General features: G+C 40.9%; 1 protein-coding gene across 9 annotated transcripts in view; it reads right to left on the minus strand.

The window, feature by feature from the left end:
- LOC133498589 (xylosyl- and glucuronyltransferase LARGE2s) overlaps window positions 1-27915 on the minus strand; it is a 110135-nt gene that overhangs the window by 37900 nt on the left and 44320 nt on the right. For 4 of the 9 annotated variants that reach the window (XM_061815618.1, XM_061815620.1, XM_061815625.1 and 1 more), the window contains 6 exons: window positions 26037-26079; window positions 21107-21305; window positions 16283-16572; window positions 12284-12366; window positions 10767-10890; window positions 1827-1998 (listed from right to left, as the gene is read on the minus strand). In XM_061815618.1, the coding sequence (XP_061671602.1) occupies window positions 1827-1998; window positions 10767-10890; window positions 12284-12366; window positions 16283-16572; window positions 21107-21206 (769 nt within the window). In that variant the 5' untranslated portion in view covers window positions 21207-21305; window positions 26037-26079. Of the gene's footprint in view, window positions 1-1826; window positions 1999-10766; window positions 10891-12283; window positions 12367-16282; window positions 16573-21106; window positions 21306-24455; window positions 24499-26036; window positions 26080-27915 lie in introns of all 9 variants that reach the window. The other 5 variants (XM_061815622.1, XM_061815623.1, XM_061815621.1 and 2 more) reach the window with 3 other exon arrangements.

Here is a 27915-nt window from a genome sequence, read left to right on the forward strand (position 1 = left end):
AAGATAAATCTCCGTTCCAGTCTGAGGTCTTTTTCAGACTCCAACAGGTTTTCTTCCAGATTGGTCCTGTATTTGGCTCCATTCATATTCCCATCAATTTGAACTGTATTCCCTGTCCCTGCTGAAGAAAAGCGGGCCCAAACCATGAGGCTGCCACCAACATGTTTGACAGTGGGGATGGCGTGCTCAGGGTGATGTCAAACATATCATTTTGCATTGTGGCCAAAAAGTTAGATTTTGGTTTCATCTGACCAGTGCACCTTCTTCTACATGTTTGGTGTGTCTCTCAGGTGGCTTGTGGCAAACTTTAAATGAGACTTTTTATGGATATCTTTGACAAATGGCTTTTTTCCTGCCACTCTTCCACAAAGGCCAGATTTGTGCAGTGTATGACTGATTGTTGTCCTATGGACACCTCATCTTAGATCTCTGCAGTTCATCCAGAGTGATCATGGGCCTGTAAAGAGTACCACAAATGCATTGTTCGCCTTGAGGATGCTCGTGAAAAAGTATAGCGAAGGTCAGAAGGAGCTGTATTGTGTCTTTGTGGATCTAGAGAAAGCCTATGACAGAGTACCAAGAGAGGAACTGTGGTACTGCATGCGTAAGTCTGTTGTGGTGGAGAAATATGTTAGAATAGTACAGGACATGTATGATGGGAGCAGAACAATGGTGAGGTGTGCTGTAGGTGTGACAGAAAAACATCAACTGTATCAGGAATCAGGTCTTAGCCCCTTCCTGTTTGCAGTGGTAATGGATAGGCTGACAGATGAGGTTAGACTGGAATCCCCTTGGACCGTGATGTTCGCAGATGATATTGTGATATGCAGTGAAAGCAGGGAGCAAGCAGAGGAACAATTAGAAAGATGGAGACATGCATTGGAAAGGAGAGGAATGAAGATTACCTGAAGTAAAACAGAATATATGTGCGTGAATGACAAAAGTGGAGGGGGAAGAGTGAGGCTACAGGGAGAAGAGATAGCGAGGGTGGACGACTTCAAATATTTAGGGTCAACAATCCAGAGCAATGGTGAGTGTGGTAAGGAAGTGAAGAAACGTGTCCAAGCAGGTTGGAACAGCTGGTGGAAGGTGTCTGGTGTGTTGTGTGACAGAAGAGTCTCTGCTAGGATGAAGGGCAAAGTTTACAAAACAGTGGTGAGGCCGGCCATGATGTACGGATTAGAGACGGTTGCACTGAAGAAACAACAGGAAGCAGAACTGGAGGTGGCAGAAATGAAGATGTTGAGGTTCTCGCTCGGAGTGACCAGGTTGGGTAGGATTAGAAATGAGCTCATTAGAGGGACAGCCAAAATTGGATGTTTTGGAGACAAGATTGGAGAGAGCAGACTTCGATGGTTTGGACATGTTCAGAGGCGAGAGAGTGAGTATATTGGTAGAAGGATGCTGAGGATGGAGCTGCAAGGCAAAAGAGCGAGAGGAAGACCAAAGAGAAGGTTGATGGATGTTGTGAGGGAAGACATGATGGCAGTTGGGGTTAGAGAGGAAGATGCAGGAGATAGGGTACAATGGAAAAAGATGAGCCGCTGTGGCGACCCCTAATGGGACAAGCCGAAAAGAAAAGAAGAAGAAGTTTGCTTATGCTATGTGCCAAGTACTCATCGTCAGCTAATACCTGAATAACATGTGCTGCTCTGTTTATGTTTGATAAACAGTTTACATTTTTAACATTCTGCATCAGCTGAACTATGTCAACATGGACTGCAATGTTTGTTTATCTGACCTACAGTGCACCACACTTCATTGTCGTATTTTTCGTTGGCAGATATGTTATTTTTTATATGCCTACAAAATCCAAAATGCCTTACCAGTAAACTTTCGGAAAATACCCCAGAGCTCAGCAATATCAGTGGCAAATGTTATGTCTGTATCCAGGACAATAACCTTTGACAGGTCAGATGGCAGGGCTTTGGTTAGTGTCAGCTTCATCAAGCCGTAAATACCTGAGTAATGCTTGTTTGGTATCCATGACACCTCAGACTGAAACAGAACAGTAAAATATTGGTTAGTTGAGATGTATTCACAATAAATGTATCAAACTTGAATAGGTTTGATGCCTGAAATACCAACTCTTTGACAAATGTACACGCTCTATATTAGTAGTAGTTCTCTTTCTACTATCAACACTTCCTTGCCGAGTACTTGCTCTTCATGCATTCATGGACTATGTTTTTATTTTTGGTTTTGCTTCCAGTCTTAAGGACTATTCAGGTTTTTACATTCATTCAATCTCCACACAAAAACACTACATGCTTCACAAGATAACCCCTGCAAGGACATTGGCTGCTCATTGGTCATTTGCTGATGATTCAGAATTGAGTGACAGAACGCTTGAGTAGTCCTGTTTTCATTCCTAGTTGACAAACTCAAGCTAAATGAACAAATCATTTCACTAAATGATTGGGTTCAGTTTGTTCGCTAAAAATATTTGTTCTTGGCTGCTTTTCTTCAGTTTGATGTGTTATTACAAAGCCACAGCATGTCTAAGCAGCTGTCAGTAAAAAGGCTTCATAATAAATCCTATAGGGAAGAGAATATGGTGATATAAATGAAGCAGGATATAGTCATACACAACAACAATTTCTCTTTCGCTCATTCACTCACAGTCACACACATACAAACGCACGCACTCAACAAAGTGAGGAGAAATAGTTTTGTGTGTGACTCATCTTTGGAGGACAAATAATTTTCTTTTCCTCCTTTCAATGCCATCTCTTAAACGTGTTCCAAAGCAGGTTGTGTGTCTTTTTTTTTTATTATAAATTGGAATGCATGATGGGATTGAAATAAATTGGTGAAAATTATAAATCAGAAATGATTTTGGATTAGTTGGATGTTTAAAATGTTGCACTTGCTTGACTAATTTCATCATTTTTTTTAATATTAAATTACAAGCAATACTTGGATGGAATTTTTGTATTCAACTAGTATCTACTCTACCTGACTTTATTGAACCTGACATGAAAGGACATTGGCAACAAGAACCTTTGCATTAACTGTATATTTTCACCTCAGCTTTATAATAGTAAAGTCAAACTTAGCAATAAATTCCAAGCTGTACAGGAAGGCACAAGTACATCACCACGACTCACCACCAACACTGGAACCACAAGAGGCTCTGTGTTGAGTCCTTTCTTGTACACACACTACATCAATGACTTTTTAAGGAGGCCCATTGTCCAGAACTAACTATTTCAAATATGACACAGTGATCATCCCTCTCCTCACAAATGACTATTCTGTGCTGGGCTATCACAATACCATCACATATTTCATCCAGTGCTATGAGGACAACTGCCTTCACCTCAGTGTCACATAAAAAAAATCAGTCCTCCCTACCCATAGAATGCCATGAACATCAACAGCAAAGCAGCAGAATCAGCAGTTTCAAATACTTTTGTGCAACACTGGACAATAAACTCACCTTTCACAAGCACATCAAGGCCATTAAGAAAATGGAGTCACCCGAGGTGATCACCTTGCCGCAAATTCAGAGGCCTCTATGCTGCAGCTCATCATCTGCTTTTGTATTCAAGTATAAGCCAATCCATTTTATTACACTCATCAACCTGTTTCTAGAACACAATGTTTGTTGGAAACTTGATTGAACTCACACACAGAACAAACACTTGCAAAAATTGTTGTTTTGCCAACACCAACTGCAAATGAACTCATAAAAAAAACCTACCACACATTGCACCTTCAATTGCAAAGGTCCCTGTTAACCCACTACAAAAATACATCATCCCAACTGCCCTCTGAGTGCAGGTACAGGTTATTTTCAACTTAAACAGCATCCCTCCCAACAAAATCAAGTCATACAAAAGATTTTAAAAATCATTTATTCTCACAAGGGTCACAGGAGTGCTGGAGCAATCCCAGCTGTCATCGGGCAGGAGGCAGGGTACACCCTTAACTGGTTACCAGCCAATCGCAGGGCACATAGAGACAAACAACAGTCACACCAATAATGTAGAATAAAAGCTGGACTGCGCACTCTGCATCCATCACTGGTTCCACCATGGTCAATAGGTTCTAACTTCTGGACAGGGCAAAAAAAAAATGTAAACATACACACATTGTTACAGAAAATGATGCGATAAATATAGAATAATTAATTATAAAGGTTAAGCTGAAACACACTTGTTGGTGAAAAGTTACATTTTTACGACCGCTTGCATTGTTTTGACAGCCAACAGTGCAACAAAAAAAGCCAAACCTAACGTATTCCAATTAACATCAATGTTATTATGTTTCACAGTGTACAATTGTAAGGATGTCAAAGGATGTCAACTTTCACGTGAAATAGTGCCCAAAGCAATGTTTTGACCTGACCGGGAGTTGACCACGTGAAAAGGGCCTGAGCGCAGTGCAGTTTCTATGTCATTGTCTGTGTCATTGAGTCGCACTAACAATCACACCTGGGGGCAATTTAGAGTCTCCAATTAGTGGATGTATTTTGGATGTGGAAGAAAACAAGAGTGCCGGTGAAAACCCACACAGGCAAGGGGAGAACATGCAAACTCCTCACAGGCAGGGTCAGGATTTGAACCCCTATCCTCAAAACTATGAAGCCAATGCTCTACAGATATGCCACCGTGCAGCCAAGACAGATTCATTTTAAATGTATTTTGTCTTTGTGAGACATGAAAAAAATCATGCTTGAAACATTTAAATGTGATAAATATGCACTGTGTGTGGTTAATAAGAGTGTCCTTATGTGGTATTTTGTCTAGTACAGTGTGAGCATGAGATTTTCTATGCCTGAATTCGTGAGGATGAAAGCTTGTTTACTATCCTAATACGCCATATTGAGGTTTAACAGGCCTATGCTGAATGTACTGTATGTTTCTCTACCCCTATTGATAATAAAAATGCTTTAGAATTATCAATATATTTGTCAGATTCAGAATTTAATGTACATTTACCAGCGGTACAGTGATCGACTGGGTACCAAATCTGGCCATGACTTGTGTAGAAATTGGATGTTCTTCCTTTGCCTGCATGGGTTTTCTCCGGCTACTTCGGTTTCCTCCCACATTCCAAAAAAAAGTATGGTACGTTAACTGAAAACTCTAAATTGCCCATAGGTGTGAATGTGTTGTTTGGTTGCCTCTTGATGTGATTCTCCTGACATAGGCAGAGCACATCCGCGATCCAAGTGTTAGATTAGTGGTATGGAAAATGGATGGATGTACACATTAAATAAATACATTAGTCAGTATTATTAAAGCAAACTTTTGTGCCTGCTAGATTTGAGGCCAAGGTGTAAGAACTTGCAACTCTGAGTTGAATTGCCAAGGCTGATGCAATGCAGATATTAGGTTAAAGTTATGCTCCTGTTAAGTTCAGCTTTTATGAGAAGTAAAAAAACAGAATAAAATAAAGAGATGGATGTCTGTGTTTTGCTTTCATTTAAAAATGTATTTTGTTGTCTTGTTTTTAAAATTACCAACGACAAGCCGTTATTTTTTCTGGCAATCTGAATCCCATGGCATATCTAATGACCTGTGGAGAATATTGTTATTTTTTTTTTTTTTTTTTTTTTGTCGCTAGCAACTATAAGTTTAAAAGTACAACAAAAACTTGTTTGAACGTAATGGTTCCCAATATTGCATTCAGGTTAGGCCATGCGCAGATTCCTCCAATGTGAAGAAGAAGAAGACTTTGCCTTTAGCCTGCGTAGAAGAAGAATCTACCTCAAGCGCACATAGAAGATGAAGAATCGACTTCCATTGCATATCGAAGAATCTATCTCAATTGCACATAGAAAGAGAAGAAGCTGCCTCAAGCATACATAGAAGAAGACTGTGCTACTTTTTGGTAGGCTCATAGCAAAACGAAGCATGAGACGTAAAAACACAAAATACAGTATGCCCTTAACCATTCGCGGTTCACTGTTCACAGACACCTATTACCAGATTTTGCTCTCTAAAGTTTTTGTTTTTTTCCCCATAATGTACCAGATTTTCATGACAATAACTTGCACTGAAAAGTCTGAAAGGGGAATCCAGTGGTTTGCATGAACAATGTATACAATAGGTCATGTAATATGTATTCTATTTTAACAGTGTAATGTTAAATCTTCTCTCATTTAATAGTGTTTTGAGAAGATTTTTATCGGCAATTATGAATTTTCAGGGGCGCTGTCACATGACCTACGTATGCGGATGTGACGTCTTACGTGCTGTTCCAAATGGTGGATTACATGGGACACCATTTGTGCCCAGCGCTTTCTTGGATTTATCCTCATCTGATGACAAAATAGCAGTATCGGTTGACCGGGAAGACGGAGGAATACGTCCATACAGATTTGAACCTGTGGCTGTAAATAATGTTGAATATGCGGATGGTTCTTCGGGCGGAATGACGCGGAGTCCGAGTACTCGGAGGCCTAAACGTGGGACATCAGTGCGTAAACAAAGGCCCACGGAGCTCCCGGGCCAGCCCCCGGCAGCCGCGGATGGTTCTTCGGACGGGAAGGACGCGGAGTCTGACAACCGAGCTCCGGCAGCGGGCCACAAGCCAGGCTTCGGCAGCGGAGGCCGTTAGCCGAGCTTCGGTGTCCGGGGAGGCCGTTAGCCGAGCTTCGGCGGTCGGGGAGGCCATGACCCGAGCTTCGGGGAGTGACCTCCAGGGTTCGCTGGGGGAGCTCACTCTGCCGAGTGCCGGAGCCGTGAGCTCGCTCCCCGCCACCCGAGCTCGCTCGTCAGACTCCGCGTCATTCTTGTCCCGAAAATGGCAGCGCCCCTGAAAATTCATAATTGTCGACAAAAATCTTCTCAAAACACTATTAAATGAGAGAGGATTTAACATCACATTGTCAAAATAGAGTACATATTACATGACCTATTAAATACATTGTTCACTGGAAATCCCCTTTAAATTTTCTCCTAAACTAACAGGGCACCTTTTCATCTGCGCCCTGTGTACACACCAAGTTCCAAAATCTGTAAATTTTGTTATATGACTACTACAACAAGGCACAACCTAAAACATGCATATCACTTTGTTAGCATGCATGCATTAAATCTAGCAAGTGATGGTGCTTACCAAGCAGTGAGGACCAATTGCAACTTTATATTTGTAAGCAGAAAAACCTTACACACTGACAGCGTAGGCAAGTCATTAGTCAACGTTATTCACACTCATGGTGTCAAATCCAAACTAAAATTAACACACCATAGCAAACAAAATAGCCGTCCATCCATTTTCTTAGCTGTTTATCCTCACGAGGGTCGCAGGAGTGGTGGACCTTATCCCAACTGTCAACAGGCAGGAGGCAGGGTACACCCTGAACTGGTTGTCAGCCAATCGCAGGGCACATCGAGACAAACAGCCGCACTCACAATCACACCAAGGGGCAAATTAGAGTCTCCAATTAACATTGCATATTTTTGGGATGTGGCCGGAAACCCAAGTTCCCGGAGAAAACCCACGCGGACACGGGGAGAACATGCAAACTCCACATAGGCAGAGCTGGGATTGAACCCTGGACCTCAGAACTGTGAAGCCAACACTTTCCAGCTGCTCCACTGAGCCGCCCAAGCAGAATAGCATAACTGGCAAATCATAAAACAAAAATCAATTACTGAAGAAATAATTTACACAAAACATGCACTTTAAACGTTATTTACATCCTTAGTGGTGGCGCAAAGCTTGCTGGGACCATTCAATGCATGCATGTAATGTTAACCCTAACTCTGTATAGTGTTTTTTTTCCTCCATAAACTAGCTGGATATATACCATTTGCACCGGTATGATAAGATATTCACACAGAAAAACTTGCCACACACATCAACAAACTTGCTTCATGGGGAAAGCCGCTCTCAGGATTGGCCCGTTTTAGTCACATGCTGTGACAACGTACCAACCGTTCCTCCCGGCTCCACATAACCATCTACATGATTAAACACATCATCTGGTCATTTAGGTCCATTTGTCCATTTGTAGTTTAGGTGCACTTTGTCATCCGGTAAATACAGTATAACAAAGATATTACCTTTTTTTTCTCAGCCACCGGTTGTTGCAGACAAAATTCACAGTAATAGTGAAATATTTTGCCAAGATGGTAACTCAAGTCAACTTTGTAAAATAGTATGGTATGCCAATAAAATAATGAAAGTATCTCCTTGATATTTCATCAGTGTAACAGCCTTTCACAAGATTGAAGTTATTACAGTTTCTTGTTTTCAGAACCCTTGTTCATATTTTGGCTACCTTATTTACGTAAATGACAGGCCCAAAATGTAAGAAACAACTCTTGGTTTAATACAATGTGAAAACAACAACTTCAATCATAAATATACACGTCTCAAACAAAATCAAGTCTTGTCTCTGTGAAGACAAAACATCTCCATCAAATAAAGTGGCTAGTGTACAATATTCTATTGATGGGAGTCTCACTACAAAAGAGTATTGATAAAATATTGGACTTACAGGCTAAACTGGTAATTAACCTCCAACTAATCTTGAACATCCACTTATCAGACAGGTCCAACATCCCTCTGACAGAAAATATTAATAAGACAAATCTGATTTCACAGATAAAGGCTGTGACTTTATGTGCTCATGCTATCTGAGCTGTGCAGTTTTTGTATTAATGTCTGCACTTTGATGCTCTTTTAAACCTGGTTCTGAAATGAATTTTGTTCAAGAAGACCTGAAGAGTTTGTTTTCAAAACGCGACATAGGCATTTTTTTTTAGATTTACGAAACTCACGCAAAATTATCCAGCTCCGAATGGTAGTTATCGGGATACTCTGATTTTTGTTGAAAGTGCGACATATCGTTCTATATCAGCCAAGGAAGATTGCGTTTTATTTCAAAATGCGACATATCGAGATCTTATTTAGAGCAAAATGCGACATAATGTCGTTCAATCAGCGTGCGCTGCTGAAGCAAGGAGCATCCAATCAGAATTCGTCTAGAGGGAAGTTCCGGTATCTTCCACATCATCATCCAAAATGGCTGCGCCCACGTTTGAGAGAGATGCTAATGTCGAGTTTGATTTTATGTACGAGACACCGGAGAGAATGAAGCTGGGAAGGAAAAGAAACCCAGCGGAAACGGGGTCAGAAAAGAAGAAGCGCTTGCTATGATAGTAGACCCTATTTTTTCTCTTTGTGAAGTTGACCTATTGTTTCCTTTTTTATCACATTTGGATTTTCTTTTACATGAATTCTATTTTTAATAGAATCTACTGATGTGTGAATCAGTAATGTTTCTTTTCTACTTATGAATTGAAAGAAAATAAAGACTTTTGATCTTTGTAGATTGTTTTTGTTTACACTGAAAAATATCCAGTACAGTCAGTAGCAAACCTTTTCAATGTTTTGCCAAGTGATACATTTTACCATGTTTTTTTATTTGGATCCTTGGCATGCATTTTTGTCGATTTTATCTTTACAGTGTTTTTTGCTTTCAAGCTGAACTAAGTCTTGTATTTTGTTTATCAATGTTTAATAATATCGAATAAATGAATCAGTGATTGTGCTGGTTTACTTGCAGGCTGTCCCATTGTGAGGGTGCGTTTCTTATTTAATTTTAATTCTTTATGAAATTATTGCAATTTAATACTTCAGTTCTCATCCAAGTACCATTGTATCTGAATGTAATAAACATACTGTTTTGTCTATGGTTGTGTAATTTTGTTGTTCAAAATATTTCACCAACGATCATTAATGAATGAATACATTTTTATAATTCTATGCAATTTTTTTTTGCCATTTTTTATAAGGAAACTTATCGGCTATGACTTAAGAAAAGGTGACATTAAAAGGAAATCAACACCCTTGGAGTAGACTCAATTTCTGTCTATGAGCATTATGAATACTGTTATTATTACTACAGACTTATATCCTATTCTGCAGTGTTCTTTCCCCCGAGAGCGACAGCTATAAATAAAATCAAAAGAAAGGAGACTCAATGAGTCAGATTTCAAACAGTGAATTTGTGAGTTTGAAACTGATTTCATTTTGGAGATGTGTGTATGAGATGGACTACCTATTTTTTTTCTGCTGGTATCCCTCGCAACCTATATCAACCTTGGTAGACTGGTTTGAAGCAGTTTACTTTCTTAATGATCTCACATCAACTTATAAACAAAATTAATCAACTGAGTGACACAATGCCTGCAGATGTCGGATTGCAGAATCGCATACAGATACACAAAATTACAATGATATAAACTCAGCCTTTCCAAGACCTCATACTGAACAAACAAACAGTTTCTAAATAATTGAAAAACACCTTTTTAAAAGAAATTCCCATTTTTTCATCTCCTTTTTCAACATCTGACATTAGTGAGCTAATTGTGAAAATTGTGACTGGTGACTGACCCTTATTTCTGATACCTAACTCTCTAAATGTGGTGGTCATGGTCTTAAATATTATTTTAAAATGCTTGAAATGTTGAAAGGCAAATAGTTTTCATGATTGCCTATCAAAAGCAACTGATTTTTTAAAAAAAATACAGCTGCTCCTGAAGGTTTAAGTCGAAATTTTGATATGTCTCACTTTGCCAAGAATAGAATGTTTGGATATGTCTCATTTTGAAAACAAACTCTTCACCTTTATCTTTAGGGCTCCCTTGGACAGCAGAGACTGTCTTTTGATATGATAATTGTCGTGTCTCAAGCTTTTCCTGACAGGAACGAGGAGGCAAGGGCGTTGTCGAGCAAGTGCATCGTCGTACTATTGGGACAAGGGCTGACACTGTTGCGAGTAGTACCTGGCATACTCTTACCTTGAGTTCTTCTGCATCATAAAAGCTAACTTGCACAGAGGGGACCATCCAGGACTGAAACAGGGAGGTCAAAATTTGGTTGGCCACAGCATCAGTGATAAAATGAAAGTGAAGAGGGTTTCTCCTACAAATTTGAAACAAACTCAATACAATTAGTTCTAAACATGAGGTGATCAAGCACATTTATCAAAATAAAATAAAATAAAAAATAAAAAGATAATAGATAAGTTTGGAAAGTTGGAGAAAAACTTACTTAAATACATGGCCGGCATCGACCCAAACGCCTTTCCAGATTATCACAAATTGGCCATAAGTCATTGACAAATTGCCTAATCATTAAAAATTTTTTATCTTCATAGCAACCAGTTCTGTTCTGAGTGTACCCCGACTCCTGCCTGAAGATAGCTGTGATAGGCTTGACCACTCCCGTGACCCTTGTGAGGAAGAGTAGCTATAAAAATGGATGGATACCACTTAAGCGCAACACAAAGGAGGCGCCATAAACGGCCAACCCATTTTCTGTACGTATATTATGCGGACAGATTTTGAAAGGATATTGTCTCCTCCTCATCCGATAAACCTGGGATTACCTTCAAATGTGACCATGTCAAAAATGATTTTTGCATTATGGAAAACTGCTGTGGCAAATTTAATCAAATTTTCACAAAATTACAATCATGTAATATGACCTTGTGGTGTTTTTAAATAGTATTGATGTCGGTACACACTCTTCAGGAGTGCCAAACACGTCTATAAAATTTCATTTCAAAAACATGGTCACCATTGACCAAAATTTATTTGTGGTGTGGGGCTTCCACCTTTTTGGTCATAACTCATTGACCATTTTTCAAATCATCATAAACCACTGTTGATTATTTCAGAATACAACTGAGCATGGCCTTCTAAACATCCACCCAACCTTTTTCAGAGCCGCTTATCCTCACAAGGGTCGCAGGGGTGCTGGAGCCTATCCCAGCTATCATTGGGAAGGAGAATGCGGAGGGCACATAGAAATGAACAACCTATCCCACTCACAATCACACTTAAGGGCAATTTAGTCTCCAATTAATGCCTGTTTTTGGGATGTGGGAGGAAACCGAAGTACACAGCGAAAACCCATGCAGGCATGGGGAGAACATGCAAACTTTACACAGGCAGGGCCACGATTAGAATCCCAGATCTCAGAACTGTGTGGACAACCCCCTTCTAAACATTTTGATTCCAAGAAACAGGGGTCATCACAAATGGGAACGAAATTGTCTTTTATTAATTTAGTGTAATTATTTTCTCAAGATCAATCTCAAATCCAGCTAAAAACTATTATACTATCTATATATACTATCACTCTAGAAAAGTCTACATGATCAAAGTGTACATCAATGGTAATGGTTGTAGCAAACATTTGAAATATATTATTTTTATTTTATTACAGCTTTTTGTCAATCCATTCTTTCATGCCATGACTATTAATGACCCCCATTACTGATTCTCCAAAAGTAAAAAAAAACATATCTCACCTGTGAAAGAGGACAGACTTGACCAGTGTCACCATGTCTCTACTGGCGTTGTGTCCAGCACAAACACAGGCGACATGTATTACCTGTGGAGACATAAAACTGTAAATATTAGAGGAAGAAAAGGTGATATGATGTAAAATTCCTATCGTGGTATCAATTAACGGAATAAAATGTAATACAAGCTTCATTGTAAAAATTAGAATGGAATTTACTCCCGTGACCCTAGTCAGAAAAAGTGGCTTGGAAAACAGATGACTGGGTTGTTGTTTTTGTCCATCCATCCATTTTCTTCACCACTAATCCTCACAAGGATCACAGGGAGTACTGGAGCCTATCCCAGCTGTCAACGGGCAGGAGGCCCATTGCAGGGCACATTGAAACAAACAGCCACACTCACAATGACACCTCAGGGCAATTTAGAGTGTGCAATTAATGTTGCATGTTTTTGGAATGTGGGAGGAAACCGGAGTGCCTAGTGGAAACCCACACAGGTATGAGGAGAACATGCAAACTACTACTCCCGGGTCCGGGATTGAACGAGGTACCTCAGAACTATGAGGCCCACGCTTTACCAGCTGAGCCAACGTGCCGTTTTTGTCCAACTGTCCATAGTGACAGCAGTGTTCCCATGAGTTCTTACAGGTCGATAATGTCCTGGCTCTGGTCATTATTGTTATCCAGCTATTGATGAAGCGATGGCACATCTTCCGCTCTAACAACAGTTGTAATACATTGCTCTGCCCATGCTCATGGCCTCCTATTCCAATTCCTTGATGCCCGAGCTATTTCAGGCTGCTTTACTGCTTCAACAGAGATGAACTTCACACTTCTTGGGCAGTTTCCAGATGCCGATCGAACAAATTTCCAATGTATAAGTATACAAGTATACAAGTTCTTATTTCACTGATCTCGATGTGATATTTATGTAAATCCGTCCACTCGTATGAATATGGCGGCACAGTGGCGCAGCTGTAAAGTTTTGGCCTCACAGATCTCAGATCAATCCCGGCCCCACCTGTGTGGAGTTGGCATGTTCTCTCCGTGCCTGCATGGGTTTTCTCCGGGCACTCCGGTTTCCTCCAGCGTACCCAAAACATGCAACATTAATTGGACACTGTAAATTTCCCCTAGATGCGATTGTGAGTGTGGCTGTTTGTCTCTATGTGCCCTGCGATTGGCTGGCAACCAGTACATGGTGTACCCTGCTTCTGCCCGTTGACAGCTGGGATAGGCTCCAGCACGTTTTAGTTTTGATGTTGACACTGTGAGTGTGTAATATATCATCAGTAATGACCTGCCTACACGGGCAGCGTGGAGGGCAATGTAAGCTTCTTCTGCTTACAGATGTTCAATGCAATTGTTTCTCATTGTCTCATGAGTGTCATCATTTGGTAGCTTGAACATGCATGCTAACCGTGTAGTCAGTGTGTTCAAGCGTTTATCATTGGAAAAAATCCCAAAAAATTTACAGATGTTAAACCTCAGTGTGAACATAAGGTGTGCCATCTATTCAGGAGAGAATTTAAGATCTGTAAGTGCACATTATTGATGTGAAAATACTGTAAATTATGAAAAATAAAAAACGTTATGAGTAAAATCTGTAAATATGCAGAGTGGTGAATGGTGAACCACGAATGGGTAAGGGCACATTGTATAACATTATTAAAACAGCTATTGTATCATTGTGATGTAAAGTTGCTAGTTTGACATTTCGTATTGCTTTAGCTCAATGTTAATCTTGTCGTATGACTGTTTCTACTTTCCTTCCAGTATAATTTACATTTTCATCTGTCTGTCATCAACTCTTAGGTTGGTTTGAAGACTCATATAAACAGTAAAAACCACCAGTGCTCGAGTGAATCAGAATCAGCTTTATTGGCCAAGTGTGTTAAAACGCACAAGGACTTTTTCTCCAGCAGTCGGTGCTGCCCTTAAACACACTGTTTAATGTTAGATGCCTCAACATTGACATTGACGTATTTTGTTTCACTCACCCAATTGACTTCAGTGAAGTTCTGTGCAGTGTAGGCTGAACCACAGATTTCTACAAATCGTGAAAGTATCCTGAGCACAATATAAATTAAATCCAAGTGTTGCATTGAGCTGACTGGTAATTTATTTTAATCGACTTAAAACACTTTTATTTGCCGCTTCCATTCGGGACAAGGACGTCTCCGTGCACAATCTTTTTAATTGGTTTTGCCACTTTTTTGTTATTTTCTGACATTATGCTCTTCAGCGTCAGCGAACTAGACAGAAACTTGGATTTTTTTTTTTATTTGAAGGATTATGGGAACAGTTTCAATTGTTCTTAATTCTTGGAGCTCAAACCTACACTCATTTCATCTAAAAGTAGTGATTTTTTCCAAAAAAGGTCATCTAAAAATAATCCTAAATCTTCCTTTTCCTTTCGGCTTGTCCCATTAGGGGTCAACACAGCGTGTCATACTTTTCCATGTAAGCCTATCTCCTGCATCCAAGTCTGTAACACCAACTGCCATCATCAATTTCCTCACTATCAACCTTCTCTTTGGTCTTCCTCTGGCTCCCTGCCCTGGCAGCTCCTTCCTCATCCTCCTCCTACCAATAATATAATCCCTCTTCTAGGTATGTGTCTCCTCTCTCAAGCTTTCTCTCCCAAACATCTAACCTTGCCTGTCCCTCTGATGAGCTAATTTCTATTCCTCTCCAACATGGTGAAGAGAGAACATCAGTATCTTAATTTCCACCACCTCTGACCTTTGCTCTCATGCAGAGTGATCTGAGATGGGTGCCAGCACAACTGTGACGCAAGTGATGAAATCTCCCATAAACTAATAGACTGCACCACAAAGTAACGCTTCAATTTTCAAGGTCAAGTTTGAGCGCTACATCTTACATCACAATATTATTCTTGCATATTACTTTGTCATCTATCATTTAACCTTCAAAGATGGAAAGACATGCAAGGTTGGCACTTCATCCTCATTTTATTGGATTATGGATGCTTTCTGCCATCGCTAGCCCATGATGTGTATGCCTAAACTTTGACATTAATAGTTTCAACTTCGACAGCACCTTCATTCCCATCAAAGTCATTGCAGGCCACGAATAAGGGTTGGCCGTTTCTTTTGTCTGTATCAAGAATTTACTGTATTTTCAAACCATGACCATCTTGTGCACTGGTGACGTTGCTAACATGAAGCCGTACTTGTGTATGATGAAGAAGACGGTTGAGTAGCACCGCAGAATGGCACTTGACAAGAGCGAGCCAATCACAAAACATCAGAATTGCACAGTCACAATTTTAGTTAAATATTTCCATATGTTTAAGGCACTGCTGCGAGTGTCAAGGACAGATGACAGGATAGGAGCCAATGCATGACTCCAACAACAAGGGACAGTGAAGAGGATAAGTTTAATTTCAGGCAGCGATCGGTACATGGGTAGGCAGTCCAAAAAAGCAACAGTATCCAAATTGTGAGGCAAAGAGGCAAGGTAAAAATAACACAATCCACTGTATCACTTTCTATGAGTGATTGACGAGGAACAAGGGATGATGGAACATGACGATAAGGTACAAGGAACTGTCAACGACCAGAATGAGACCCAATGTTTATATACATGGTGCAATTAATGAAGACAAGGTAAAGAGGCAGAGGCTGCTCCCAGGAGCAGGCGACGTGAGACAGGCAAATTACCACACCCGTGACAACTAGTTTGTTACACTGACTCATCAAACTCCTCACCTGGTACTGTCTGTGAGGGATCCATGTTTATAATGCCAAAACACATGACTGGTGATTTGAAGTCCTACGAACATTGACAAAGTCTACACATTGAAAGGCCAATTTGTCAACTCACTGGTTCACCCCTGACGACAGTAAGGCAAGAATGAATTAGTTTTGAAACCATAACATTTGTAATTATACCCCCAAATCAAAAAAGGTCAACACTAAGAACAGCCACCCAGGAGACAAGCCTGATATGTTGGGGAAAAGTTAATGATTGTTTCATTACCTCACACTTATGGATGGTAGGCAATCTTGAACACTCAGTATCATTGTTCTTCTCCTCTGCTGTGTTGTACCCATCCTCTGGTACAGTGTCAGCAGAGGTGCCCCACTGCTGGTTGCCATAAGTTCTCTCAGTTGAGTGGGTAGCAGTGCTTTGTGACTGGCTAAGCTGTAGTCTGATCTGCCTGTTCTCTTCTTCCACCTCCCGAACCCGTGACTCAAGGATCACTCGTTCTAAGAACTGAGATGCGGGCGTGTCAGCTAAACAGGGGGGAAGGAACAAGGACCGACCATCTGTAGGACAGAAAAAATAAAAGATCAAGACTGAACTTGATTTTGTTGATGAGTTAAGGCACTAACACAGTGCACTTGTTTTTTAAGGCACCCACCATGATTTAGGATGCAGGTGAACAAACTTGACATTTTGCAATACATTCAGTATGTTGCTAACCATGATGTCAACTCGCCAGAAGCTGAGCTCTACTGTGTTTGTTTTTGGACTAGATGTGCTGCTAGAACCCGGAGCTGTTACATCACCATTTCCTATAGCTAATGTGTTCCGTATGGGAAGCCCAATAATCAATTTGGTATACAGTGCTCCTTCGCTACAATGTGATTCACTTTCATCGCTTTTAAACATTTTTTCATGTGTCTGTGTGCATTTTTTTTACAGCACAGCACACTTTAATTTTTTTTATAGTGTCTGAATGTGCATCGTATTCTGTATCCTGATTCACTAAGGGAAACCCCACATTATGTTTTGCATCCTGATTGGCTAAGGGAGTGGAGACCATTGTCAATCGCTGCTGCGGAGGTGGCCAGCAGGCCCCACGTCCTTTTGGTGCACCCGCCAAGACATGTTGTGCCTGTGTTGTGCTGTGGTACAATGTAAAAGTGACCAGACATTTGGGGGGAAAAAAAAACTGTCAGGGTCATCCACGGTCAGGGACCAGACCAGGGTTCTGCACTTTCATCCTTATGTTGCTGGTCTGCATGGCTTGGGAAAATAAATAAGTGTCCGCTTGAAGTTTGTTATTTGTCTCAAAAATGTGAATCCATCTATTCATGCATCCATCCATCCATCCATCCATCCATCCATCCATCCATCCATTTTCTTAGCCGCTTATCCTTACAAGGGTCACGGGAGTGCTGGAGCCTATCCTAGGTGTCAATGGGCAGGAGGCAGGGCACACCCTGAACTGGTTGCCAGCAAATCGCAGGGAACATCAAGACAAACTGCCACACTCACAATCATGTTTAGTTTGTCCAATTAATGTTGCATGTTTATGTGATGTGGGAGGCTACCGCAGTGCCTGGAGAAAACCCGTGCAGGCACTAGGAGAACATGCAAACTCCACACAGGAAAGGCTGAGATTCAACCCGGGTCCTCAGAACTGTGAGGCCAACACCTTCCAGCTGTGCAACCATGCTGCCAAATGTGAATCATGTCTTCTTATTAAGTCAAAGTTTTTAACTTCTTTCTTTAAACCTTGTGCAATTTCAGTGATTACTATTCGCCTTCTTCAGAGACATTTGACACCACTTGATGTGCCAGCAGGCAGATTTTACAGCCAACATGCAAAAGGCAAGTGACACCACACCCACGGTTTTAGGAGTCTTTAGAGGGAGCGCTGGATAGTGCTCCCACTGGGGACTCTATCGTTCAGCAGGGGGAGTTCTATGATCACGTGTGCAATGACAGTGATACCTGGAAGGATGTGATTGGAATTGGATGTTACTGGACTTTTGTCCTCATCTTGGGCTGTCCATAACCAGCACCATATTCAAGCATAAGGGCACACTTGGCAACAGGCAACCCTAGGTCACAGTTTTATGATTGACTTTATGGTTGTGTCATTGGACTGAAGACCACATGTCTTGGACACTTAGGTGAAGAGAAGAGCAAAGCTATCAACTGATCACCACCTGGTGATGAACTGGCTCCAATGGTGGAGGAAGATCCCAGTCCTACCTGGTAGGTCTATTTAGGGGTGCTGGAGAGGAGGTTCCGTTGGTAAGTCGAATCTCAGATTCAGGAGGAGCAATGTGGTTTTCATCCTCGCTGGAAGAAGATGCCAGTCCGACGTGGCAGGCCCAAACATTTCATGAGGGTGCAGACAGGATCCCTTGTCAGAAAGTGTTTCAACTCCCACCTCCCAAAGAACTTTCCTTATGTTTCATGGGATGCTGGGGACATTCAGTCTGAGTGGACCAAGTTCAATACCTCTATTGCTGAGGAGGCACACTGAAGCTGTGGCTGTAAGGTGGTCAGTCAGTGCCTCGCACGGCAGTAATCCTTGAACCTGATGGTGGACACCAACGGTGAAGGATGCTGTGAAAATGAAGAAGGAGTCCTATCAGGCATTTTTGGCCTGTGGGACTCATGAAGCAACTAATGGGTACCGGCTGGCCAAGCAGAATGCAGCTTTGGTGGTCGCTGAAGCAAAAACTCCGGTATGGGAGGAGTTCAGTGAGGCCAAGGTGAAAGACTTAAAGGTGGCTTTGAGGAAATACTGGTCCACCATCCGCCATTTCAGGAAGGGGAAGCCGTGCACTGTCAACAATGTATATCGTGAGAATGGGGTGATGCTGAACTCAACTTGGGACATAGTGAGTCGGTGGGGAGAATACATCAAAGACCTCTTAAATTCCAATGAGACACCTTCCCAGGAGGAAGTAGAGTCTAGGTTATCTGAGGTGGGCTCTCCTATCTCTGGGGTTGAGGTCACCGAGGTGGTTAAAAAAGCTCCTTGGTAGCAAGGCCTCAGGGTTGGATGAGATTCGCCCAGAGTTCCTAAAGGATTTCGATGTTGCTGGCCCCTCCTGTTTGATATGCCAATCCAACATCGTCTGGACATCGAGGACAGTACCTCTGGATTGGAGGACTGGGGTGGTTGCTCCTTTTTAAAAAGGGGGACCGGAGGTTTGTAGCAACTACAGGAAGATCACATTCCTGACCTTCCCTGGTAAGGTCTTTTCAGGGTTGTTAAAGTTGGGGGCCATCAGAAAGTCGAATCTCAAATACCCTAATTGACCGGTGTCAGAGTTTGGTCCACATTGCCAGCAGTAAGGTAGACTCATTTCCACTTAGAGTTGGATAAGGCTAAACTTGTCCTTTGTCACTGATTCTGTTTATAACTTTTATGGACAGAATCTCGAGGCGCAGTCGAGGTGTAGAGGGGGTTCAGTTTCGTGACCTCAGTATTGCATCTCTGCTTTTTTCAGATGTTGTAGTTCCGTATGTTTCATCAGACTATGATCTCTAATTTTCAGTGGAGCGGTTCGCAGCCAAGTGTGAAGCCGCTGTGGGATGAGAATCAGCACCTCCAAATCTATAACCATGGGACTCGGTCAGAAAAGGGTGGCATGCTTTCTCCAGGTCGGTGATGAGATCCTGCTCCAAGTGGTGGAGTTCAAGAATCTTGGGGTCTTGTTCACGAGTGACGGAAGAATGACAGACAGATGGGTGAAGCATCTGCGGTAATGCAGACTTTGTATCGATCTGTTGTGGTAAAGAAGGAGTTAAGTCTAAAGGTGAAGCTCTCAATTTAACAGTCAATCTACATTCCTACCTCACCAATGGTCATGAGATGTGGGTCATGACTGACAGAACAAGATTTCGGATACAAGCAGCTAAAATGAGTTTCCTCTGTTGGGCGTCCAGGCTCTCGCTAAAAGAGTGGGTGAGAAGCTTGTTCATCCAGGATTGGCTCAGAATCGAGGTGGTTGGGGCATCTGATTCAAATGTCTCCCTGGTAATTCCCTGGTAAAGTCTTCCTGCCACATCCCACCGGAAAGAGACCCAAGGCACAACCCAGGACACGGTTTCCTAATCTTCTTTGTCTTCGACCCACAGTAGCTGAATTTCCACCTGCAGGTTAACGGTGTCGGGGGAGGGCATTGTTAACCGGGGCCATGACCAATCCAGTATGGGATTCCTCAGATGAACCCTCATTTGTGTTTGGCAAAGTTTTAAGCCGGATATCCTTCCCGACGCAACCCACTGCATTTATCCAGGCACACATTTTTTTATGTCATGTAACCCCTGTGCTAAACGAGAGAAGGTTGCATTACAAAATTGATGTATTTGAATATTGTCATTTTTATAACAGATCACTAGTTTAGAACAAAGCTTGAGGAAAAAATGTTGACAAGTTTTTGTATGCTGCATAAAAGGAAGCAGAGAGCTGGATCCAGCCTGGCGGCCTTAGGTTTGACATCATGTTCTCTAGTCAATAGATGCAGCAATGACAATTTTTTTTTTTTTTATGTTGCACCTACTGTACTGGATATTTTGGAAAAGATTAAAGCACCTTCAAAATGCCGCTATTGATGAAAAGTAAAGTCGTAAAATTAAAGTCATAAGTTTGTCACCAGACCCAAACAGATGTACAAAAACTACATAATCAAAATATTTGAAGTTTTAACCAGATGAGACACCCTGCAAAAACGTTAGAAAGCCAGTTGTGCTGTAGCAACTGACCAGATCCTGACATTATGCTTGTGGATATTTATATAGGATTGAGGAAAGATCAATTGAAGTTCAAAATACTACGAAAAATTTTAATTACTACACAGTGCTGACCATTTGTGGTCTTAATATCTGCCAGTGACATTAGAATGGAGACTCAAACGCAACTGAGCAGGCTCCATAAATGATCAAAATTGAACAGAAATCAGAAAATTGCCCTTAATACCATTAGGATGTTTTCTGTACTCAAACGCGTCATTTTTCTGATTTGAGCCAAACCGAAATTATAATAGTCGATACTCAATATTCTCAAACTATTTGCACATACTGCACTTCCCTGTGTAGATTTGTACTCACTCTCCAGGCTTCCAGATAGCTGGTAGAGCCCGGTAATCAGGATGATGGTCATTAGAAACACTACTAAAAGCTTCAGGCGTCCACGGCACAGCAAGGTCATGATGCGATGGCAATCGAGAGTTATGAAGGTCAGAGGTCAAGGGTGGTGGGTTAGGGAGAAGAGTGCAGATAACAACTCAGGTAGTGTGCATCTTTTTATCTGGGAAGGAGAAGAAGAAACCATTTTAAACTGTATGAAACAATACAATTGTTGCATTGCTTATACTGGCCAGAATCAATTAATGTCACTCTTTTGTAAATAAATCACTCAAATTTGGAAGACCTAAATTCGCATTTGAGTCTATTTAAACAAATAGCCTTTGTGTCACTGGAGTTCCATGGCTTTAGAAACGGGTGCACAGGGTTTCACTTTCCAAACATTTTTCTTCTGAGTTGTGTGCTCATTGAGAGTACAGTATTTTCATTATGTTAAAAGGAAGAAAATCACCCAGGAAACTGTGGTCCCAGCTCTTTTCAGGTCATTGACCAAGTCCTGTCATGTAGTCCTCGGCTGATTCTTCACCTTTATAAGGATCATTGAGACCCCCGAGGTGATATCTTGCATGGGGCTCCACTCGGATTGAGATAGACCGTCATGTTTAGCTTCTTCCATTTTCTAATGATTGCTCCAACGGTGGACCTTTTTTCACCAAGCTGCTTGGTAATTTCTCCCTAGCCCTTTCCAGCCGTGTGGAGTTGTACAATTATGTCTCTGGTGTCTTTCGACAGCTCTTTGGTCCTGACCATGTTGCAAGTTTGAGTCTTCCTGATTGTATGGGGTGGACAGGTGTTGTTATGCAGCTAACGACCTCACACAGGTCCATCTGATTCAGGATAATACATAGAGTGGAGGTGGACTTTTAAAGGGGGACCCAGCAGGTCTTAGAGGGTCAGAATTAATAGTCAGGTGTTCAAATACTTATTTGCAGCTGTATCACACAAATAAATCGTTAAAAAATCATACATTGTGATTTCTAGATTTTTCTTTTGAGATTGTTTCTCTCACAGTGGACATGCACCTCTGATGAAAATTCAGACCCCCCCCCCCTCCCATGATTTCAATTGCAATATAGCAGGGTGTTCAAATACTTATTTTCTTCATTGTAACATTGACTGCAACAGTCCATACCCACTTTTGAAGAACTGCACACTGCCTGAACTAAGACAAGAGCATGGAAAATTTTCCTTGACCCTCCACATTTCGATCACCAAACTCACCGCCCCCCTTCCAGCTCCTTCGCTCAAGAACCACAAAGTAACATTCCAGCAGCTTCTTCCCTCTTGTCATTAACATTTTACACAGCTAACTTACAATTCTAATTCAACATCTTGCCAATTTTTGTCTTGAGAGATTGCGATCACATCTCTGTCATGCCAACTCCATCCATCCATCCATCCATTTTCTGAGCTACCTATCCTCACAAGCATCATGGGAGAGCTGGAGCCAATCCCAGCTGTCAAAGGGCAGGAGGCAGTGTACACCCTGAACTAGTTGCCAGCCAATTGCAGGGCACATGTAGACAGATAACTGTCACAATCACAATCACACCTAGAGGCAATTTAGAGTCTCGAATTAATGTATATTTTTGAATGTGGTAGGAAAGCAGACTGCCCAGAGGAAAGACACGCAGGCATGGGGAGAACATGCAAACTCCACACAGGCACACCGGGATTTGAACCCCAGACCTCAGAAATGTAAGGCCAATGCTCTTCAGCTGTGCCACCGTGCTGCCCATTTCAAGACTCTTTCCAAAAATTTTAAATACCATGGATAAGTTTATTTATTTTAATAATTCCAGAAAACCAAGTTAATCTTTTGTAGATCATAGATTCAGGGTCCACAATTTAAAAAATTCTAAGTATATATCCATTTTTAAATAATGAGAGGTTCCAGTTCATAGCACTCACAAAATCAGGAGTAAAAAAAATTGCATCCTGTGAAGAAATCATCATTTATTTCTCGGTATTGGTAGAAAAAAATGTCATTTTAAATTAATCAAAATATGGTATTTTCAAAACAATGTGTTAATCTTCAATACTTTGCTGGGAATCCCTTTGCTTTAATCACTGCCTTGATGTGCCATTGCCAGTCTTATTGCCAGGGAGTTATGCAAGAACCAGATTTCCTTGATGCTTGCTGTCAGTTCTTCTTTGATTTTGTCTGTTGCCCCCCTTTTTCTGTTGATAATACCCCATAGATTCTCAATGGGGTTTAGATGTAGTGAGCACTTGAATACTACTACAAATACTTGAATGTTTTTAAATTATGGGCCCTGTTTTACTTTTTGAATCAAATTATGGAAATAAATAAATAAAGTCATTGATATTCTTTTCTTTTGGGAAAGGGTATGTACATAATTCATGCACTCACTTGAGTAGTCTCACCACTCTGTAGGACTTGCATATCTGTTTTTGACCAATAACGGCCACTCATCCTTGAGAAGTATCTGCACCATTTACACAATTATCACTGTTGCAGATGATTGCAGTACTAATAATCACTTTTAATTCCTTAAATTTCTTGCTGACCATTTGCAAAATAGTCAACGAGTATGTATTGCTCTATTAGTCCTTTAAAACTGCACTTATTTGCTCGAGAAGTCTGCATCATTTGCATAATTACATCACTGGTAAACTTTTGTTGCACAGTGACTCAGTACTTTGTTTTTATGGGTTTATTTTTTAGGTCACAAAGATTTCTTTCAAATGGCTGTGTGGTTTCACACTACATGAAACTGTGCATGAACGAGAGTGGTGGAGGGGGAAGAGTGAGCCTACAGAGAGAAGCAATAGCAAGGGTGGATGATTCCAAATACTTGCCATCAATAGTCAAGAGCAATGGTATGGTAAGCAAGTTAAAAAATTAGTCCAAGCAGGCTGGAACGTGTGGAGGTGGATGTTAGCTGTGTTATGTGACAGAAGAGTCTCTGCTAAGATGAAGGGCAAAGTTTATAAAACAGTGGTGAGGCTGCCCATGATGTATGGATTAGAGGTGGTGGCAATGAAGAGACAACAGGAAGCAGAGCTGGAGGTGGCAGAAATGAAGATGCTAAGGTTTTCGCTAGGAGTGAGTAGGTTGGATAGGATTAGAAATTAGATCATTAGAGGGACAGCCAGGGTTAGATGCTTTGGACTTCAATGCTTTTGACACATCCAGATGAAAGATAGTAAGTATATTGGTAGACGCGGTGAGTGAAGCCGTGCCAGACAGGAGAGCTCAAGGAAGATCAGAAAGAGGATTGATAGCTCTAGTAAATGAAGAGATGAGAGCAATTGGTGTTGGAGAAGAGAATGCAAGAGATTGTCTTACATGAAAAAGGATAACACACTGTGGCGACCTCTAACAGGACAAGCTGAAAAGGAAAAAAAAAAATGTTGGAGCCTGACTATTGAGTTCTCTGAAAAGTGAATTAGCATTTTGTACTGAATCCCAAAATCAACAGCGAGACAGTGCGAGGACGACAGAGCAAGAGTGATGTGGCTGAATTTTCAGGATCTTATTTGATCTATTTCTAGATTAACCCATTTTCTCTGCTTTAAAAGATAAATTGTATATATATTAAAGCTACTGGCTTTATCCTTAAATAAGGGCCACCTGATTGGCATCTGTTTTTTTGTATGTTTGTTTGTTTTTCAGAGAATGAATTACATCATTAATTTAAGCTCAAAGGTGACGTGCAGAACTGTGGGTTAAGAACAAAGGAGACGTGCAGAGCTCTGGGTATTATAGAGGAATAAAGTTGATTAGCCACACAATTAAGTTATGGGAAAGAGTAGTGGAGGCTAGACTCATGACAGAAGTAAGTATCTGTGAGCAACAGCAGGGTTCCATGCCTAGAAGGAGTACCACAGATGCACTATTTGCCTTGAGGATGCTAGTGGAAAAGTAGGTCAGAAGGAGTTACATTGTTTCATTGTGGATCTAGAGAATGTCTTTGACAGACTATCAAGAGAGGAACTGTGGTACTGCACGCGGAAGTCTGGTGTGGCAGAGAAGTATGTTAAAATAGTACAGGACATGTATGATGGCAGCAGAACAATGGTGAGGTATGCCTTAGGTGTGACAGAGGAATTTAAGGTGGAGGTGGGACTGCATCAGGGATCAGCTCTGAGCCCCTTCCTGTTTGCAGTTGTAGTGGATAGGCTGACGAGGTTTGACTGGAATCCCCTTGGACCATGATGTTCGCAGATGATATTTTGATATGCAGTGAAAGCAGGGAGCAAATGGAGGAACAATTAGAAACATGGAGGCACTGGAAAGGAGAGGAATAAAGATTAGCTGAAGTAAAACAATATATGTGCGTGAATGACAGGGGTGGAGGGGGAAGAGTGAGGCTCCAGGGAGAAGAGATAGTGAAAATGGATGACTTCAAATACTTGGGATCAAGAATCCAGAGCAATAGTGAGTATGTTAAGGAAGTGAAGAAACAGGTCCAAGCAGGTTGAAACAACTGGCCGAAGGTGTCTGGTGTGTTATGCGACAGAAGAGTTTCTGTTAGGATGAAGGGCAACGTTTATAAAACAATAGTGAGGCCGGCCATAATGTACTGATTAGAGATGGTAGCACTGAAGCAACAACAGTAAGCAGAACTGGAGGTGGCAGAAATTACGATGTTGAGGTTCTCGTTCGGAGTGAGCAGGTTGGATAGGATTAGAAATGAGCTAATTAAAGGGACAGCCAAAGTTGAATGTTTTGGAGACAATGTTTGAGAACGCAGACTTCGATGGTTTGGACATCTCCAGAGGTGAGAGAGTGAGTATATTGGTGGAAGGGTGCTGAGGATGGAGCTGCCAGGCAAAAGAGCGAGAGGAAGACCAAAGAGAAGGTTGATGGATGTTGTGAGGGAAGCCTAACACCCTTTAGAGAGAAAGATCCAGGAAATCGGCTTACATGGAAAAAGATGACATGCTGTGGTGACCCCCAACAGGACAAGCTAAAAGGACAAGAAGAAAAATTACATCATTAATTGAACTCTGATATTATTTTGAACACACCCCATTCAAGTAATTATTCAACAACACATACACTACATAACATAAATGCAAGATCTGTTAGTTTTCTATGACTCCACTATTAAATTATTTGTCATATTTTAATGTAATTTCTAATAAAACAATGATTAATATGGTAGGTCATGTTTTTATGAACACAACTGTATATAGTAAATATATATATATATATATATATATATATATAGAGCGAGAGAGAGAGAGAGAGAGAGAGAGAGAGAGAGAGAGAGAGAGACAATATGCAGCAGCATTTCACTTTGCAGTAGTCTACAGAAATGTCTCAAGCTCAAACCTGTAATAGTAAAATAAAAACCCATATAGAACAAAATCACAAAACAACTAAAATAAACACTATTGTTTTGTTTACCTACTTAATCCTGATATTCATCATGCAAGAAAAGAATTATTTTCCTGGAGGAAAAAAAATCCATATTTTAAGAGGATGTAACACCACCTAAGCTTTTTAAACAAGTATAAATGAAAGCCAAATGGTGAACCTGCATTGTCAATAAGTTAATGGGAACATACAGCATCGTAATCAAAGGGTAAAAGCATGCGTTTGGTAAAGTGGACAACGTTTAAATGTGCTCTTATACACCAAGATAATTACAGAAGGGTTTTACTTTGCTGATTAATGCAATAATGTAAAAAAAACAGCTTGTATTTGACAAAAACAGTTCAGTACAGCGCAAACAAAATGTACTCTAATGATGTCATCCATATTATATTCACCCTCATACAAATTATTTTCTTTCTTCCTATTGATGGGTTCCTTCCATTACAATCAAATTAAAATAAAACCTGAATTTAGTGTTTTCTACTGAAAACAACCTGTTTTTATTCAGATTATGAGAATAAAACTGACCCTTTGGACTGTTTGCATAATCCTTTTTAAATTGAAAAGAGAAACTATATTTTTGAAGCAGAAAACACTTGGTTGTATCATGCAATCACTTTGACCTTAATCCATCACCATCCAAAACATCCATGCCTACAAATAAGGATTTGGGAGTAATGGCATGCTCAATCTTCAAATCTAAAAAGTAAAAAGCTATCTGACATCCTTTGACACCTATGTTTTAGCAATTTCCAAAAGTATTTTACTTCCTGGCAATCACACATACTGTATCTCTCGAACAACCTACAAGTCAAGAAAATATTTTTATCTCTTTTTTGAGTAGAAGTACTGTATAAAATATCGCACATGATGCAATTCCATCCATTTCTATATATCATCTAAATGGTTCAGGTCCAAGCTTACTTGAGTGGAGTACACCCTAGTCCGGGGGGTCAACCAGTTGGAGATGAATGAAGAGCCACATTTTTTACTGCGGAACGGCAAAGATCCAAAGAGCCACATCATACAGTGAACATCAGATCTTCCTCACACACATACCTTTGCCCAGCCAGATTAATTGCAAATGTCGCACACCAATGTTATGACAAGAAAAATCGACTCCTACAGAGTACCAAGACCACAGGCCTGTATTGAGTTGACCCAAATGCAGGACTCCGAGAGAGGGATGTGATTTTGAGGGTGGTTTAATTCAGGCAGAGGTCATACACTGGTAAGCAGTCCAAAAAGTCAGAAGCACAAAAATACACAGCAAAAAGGCAAAATCAAAAAATCATGAAACAAGATCCAATAACTACAAGGCAAAAGCTTGGAACATGACAAAAATATGACTCAATTATAGAGGCACAGGAAGGCTGTACCTCAATCTCACATTCCCGCATTCCTCTTTCCACGGTTTTGACTC

This window comes from Syngnathoides biaculeatus, chromosome 3 (genome assembly GCF_019802595.1).
Source record: "Syngnathoides biaculeatus isolate LvHL_M chromosome 3, ASM1980259v1, whole genome shotgun sequence".
Taxonomy (NCBI): domain Eukaryota; kingdom Metazoa; phylum Chordata; class Actinopteri; order Syngnathiformes; family Syngnathidae; genus Syngnathoides; species Syngnathoides biaculeatus.